Source organism: Aptenodytes forsteri, unplaced genomic scaffold, assembly GCF_000699145.1.
Source record: "Aptenodytes forsteri isolate BGI_AS27 unplaced genomic scaffold, ASM69914v1 Scaffold294, whole genome shotgun sequence".
Taxonomy (NCBI): domain Eukaryota; kingdom Metazoa; phylum Chordata; class Aves; order Sphenisciformes; family Spheniscidae; genus Aptenodytes; species Aptenodytes forsteri.
Genome location: NW_008795676.1, coordinates 345,337 through 348,221, shown reverse-complemented (window position 1 = coordinate 348,221; position 2,885 = coordinate 345,337). Strand labels below are relative to the sequence as shown.

The following is a 2,885-nucleotide window of genomic DNA, read 5'->3' as shown; positions in this document are numbered from 1 at the left end:
TTTTTTTTTTTTTTTTTTTTTTTTTTTTTTTTTTTTTTTTTTCCTTTTTTTTTTTTTCCTTCCCCTCCCACACTCTCTCTTCTCTTCCCACACTGCAAATACTAGGATTGCAGGAAGCTCAGTATCGTGTGGTAACGGAGATACAGAGGCAAACCATAGGTTTGGCTTTACAAGGTAAAGACGTACTGGGAGCTGCAAAGACTGGATCAGGCAAAACCTTGGCTTTTATTGTCCCAGTAAGTAATTTACATCCTTACATTTGTAATTAAAGCAAGTTATCCGGGAAGTATTGGATGTCAAACACCTTAGGTTAATAGATCCTGGGAGAAAAGTTATAATTCAGCTGACCTAAATGTTCCAAGAAAGCCAAGATACTAATTTAATAAAGCTGTTTGAGGTTCTGAAAGAAGTATATTTTTGGTCCTAGGAATATTCTGGAATATTAGAAATTCCATTTTGATCCTTACATTAGTAGACCCTGTGGGATTTAGGAAATGCTTTGTTTTTCTCTCAGGAATCTGTTTTCCTGGTGCAACTCTAGTTGTCCAATTCTTTTAAAATTTGAAAACTAACTGTATGGAATAGAATGGTGACATTTCTTCAGTTCCTTAGGCTTTTTTAGATGAGTGGTTTTCACCCTTTTAAAATTTTAGGATTTGGACTTTATGTAGCAAACTTAAGCTTAGTGATTGTGGACTTCCATTCCTTGTTGTCTTTTGTGGACTTCTTAGAAATCACTTCCAGGTACAAGCAGGAAAACAGGATGAAAACCCCTGTCATGGATAGTACGTTTGACTGTTTTACTCCAAACGTCATGCTCTGCATTTCATTTCTTCAAGTTGAAAGTATAATTGAGACATTTGCTTAAAGTGCATATATAAGTGGATACAAACCCCATCATGTTATGATTAGATAAAGGGAAAAAGATACGTTTTGATTATGGAGCGTTTTTTGGTTTAAACATTACTTGCATTTTTGTGAGCATAGATTTCTTTGGAGCCTATTCTGTCAGTAACTGTGGGAACAGTAGTAGGTGTTTTGAATACCCTCTTTAGCTGAGAAGATTTATGCTTTATGCTGTTTTTTTAAAATTTATTTTTTATTAGTAAAGAATGAAAAAAAAGGTGGCCTCAAAAGATAGTCTTGTGAACTTGAGAAACAAAAGTGAGATTGCTCAATTAGTTAATCTGGAAGTAGAAGTACTTTGTTTTACAAACCTTATTTTAAAACAGTTTTAGGGGAGAAAAGTGATGAGAGAGGAGCTGGAGGGATGAAGAGTGAAAAAAAAAATATTTAGTTGTACAAGGATGCTTAACAACCTTCAGTATTTCAGAATGCTTCAGGTATTCATACCTATGAAGTCTTTGTGTTAGGATTAGCTGACTAAGACAGTGTTTCTGCAGTGTGAATTCATAAGAGGAGGAATCATCCTGGTCTGAGGTTTATGGCAACTTTACTTGGAATGCTCTGTATATAGCATGTGTGGATAGTACAGCTTCAAGTCTATAACCAGAATTAAAGCTGCAATAATTGACTTTCTTCTAGTTGCTTATTCTGTTTCTGGTTCCCACAAAATCTTATGAGCAGGGAAGTTTCTCATGTTTTTCTACATCTGATTTCTATTCTCGTATAAATGATTAAGGCTTAATTTCCAGAATTTAGCAGAGTAGGATTAATTGTGCAGTAAAATGTTTACAATTTACCACCCATTACTGTCTCATAGATTGGTACTGGGGAACTTTCCTACAGCAAGTATCATTTCCATCAGTTAGAATTGATATATAATCAAACTATGTGAAATATATATTGATGTTTCTTCCAGTCATTATTTTAATTAGTGTGGCTTTATCTTTTTTTTATGACACTTCTTGTTACAAATCTGTTCTTGTTACATATTTTCCCTCTGAGATTTTTATAATGACAATATGGTAATTTTTTTCAGGCTTTGGAACTCCTGTATCGCCATCAGTGGACTTCAGCTGATGGACTGGGAGTTTTGATCATATCGCCTACCCGGGAACTGGCATATCAAACCTTCAAGGTTCTGCGTAAAGTGGGAAAGAATCATGAGTTCTCAGCTGGCCTTATCATTGGAGGAAAGGTGTGTCCTCTCTTGGAGTTTGCTGTATGGAAGCATAAATGAGTGCTATATTAGGTGCTGGTTTAGGAAGGAAACCCTGTAAATGAAAAGTGAGGGAAGAGAGTAGTTAGTGGGAACCTATCAATGACCCACTTGTTTTCCTGTCTGTGTACTCTGTGTCTTTTGACGCTTTTGCATATTTACAGTCTTTCCAGATTACATGACTGGATGGACCTTCCTGCCAAGCCTTCCAGAACTATCCTGTTAATTTAGATTATCCTGAAATACTTTTGGCTCAAGCCACAAGTGTGAGCATGCTGAAGAAATTGTGATATCTCTGTAGAAAGAGAAAAGCTGATCCGTGACGATTCTTTCTAAAAACTACAATAGGTTAAGCTGGCCTGGTCATCTCTGGCACTGGGCTTCTAGTGTGAACAACTAGAGCTAAGCTGGTTGTCCTGGTTTCGGCTGGGATAGAGTTAATTTTCTTTCTAGTAGCTGGTACAGTGCTGTGTTTTGGATTTAGAATGAGAACAAAGTTGATAACACTCTAATGTTTTAACTGTTTGCTAAGTAGTGCTTACACTAGTCAAGGACTTTTCAGCTTCCCATGCTCTACCGACTGAGAAGGCTGGAGGTGCACAAGAAGCTGGGAGGGGGCACAGCCAGGACAGCTGACCCAAACTGGCCAAAGGCGTATTCCATACCATGTGACGTCATGCTCAGTATATAAAGCTGGGGGGAGTTGGCCAGGGGAGGGGTGACCGCTGCTCGGGGACTGGCTGGGCATCAGTCAGCAGGTGGT

The 2,885-nt window shown here is 37.7% G+C and overlaps 1 protein-coding gene across 1 annotated transcript in view; it reads left to right on the top strand.

Moving 5' to 3' along the window:
• The window catches only part of LOC103901692 (probable ATP-dependent RNA helicase DDX10), a 55,430-nt gene that overhangs the window by 7,201 nt on the left and 45,344 nt on the right, over nucleotides 1-2,885 (top strand). The window contains exons 3-4 of the mRNA XM_009282615.1: nucleotides 106-236; nucleotides 1,943-2,101. Of these exons, the coding sequence (XP_009280890.1) occupies nucleotides 106-236; nucleotides 1,943-2,101 (290 nt within the window). The remainder of the gene's footprint in view (nucleotides 1-105; nucleotides 237-1,942; nucleotides 2,102-2,885) is intronic.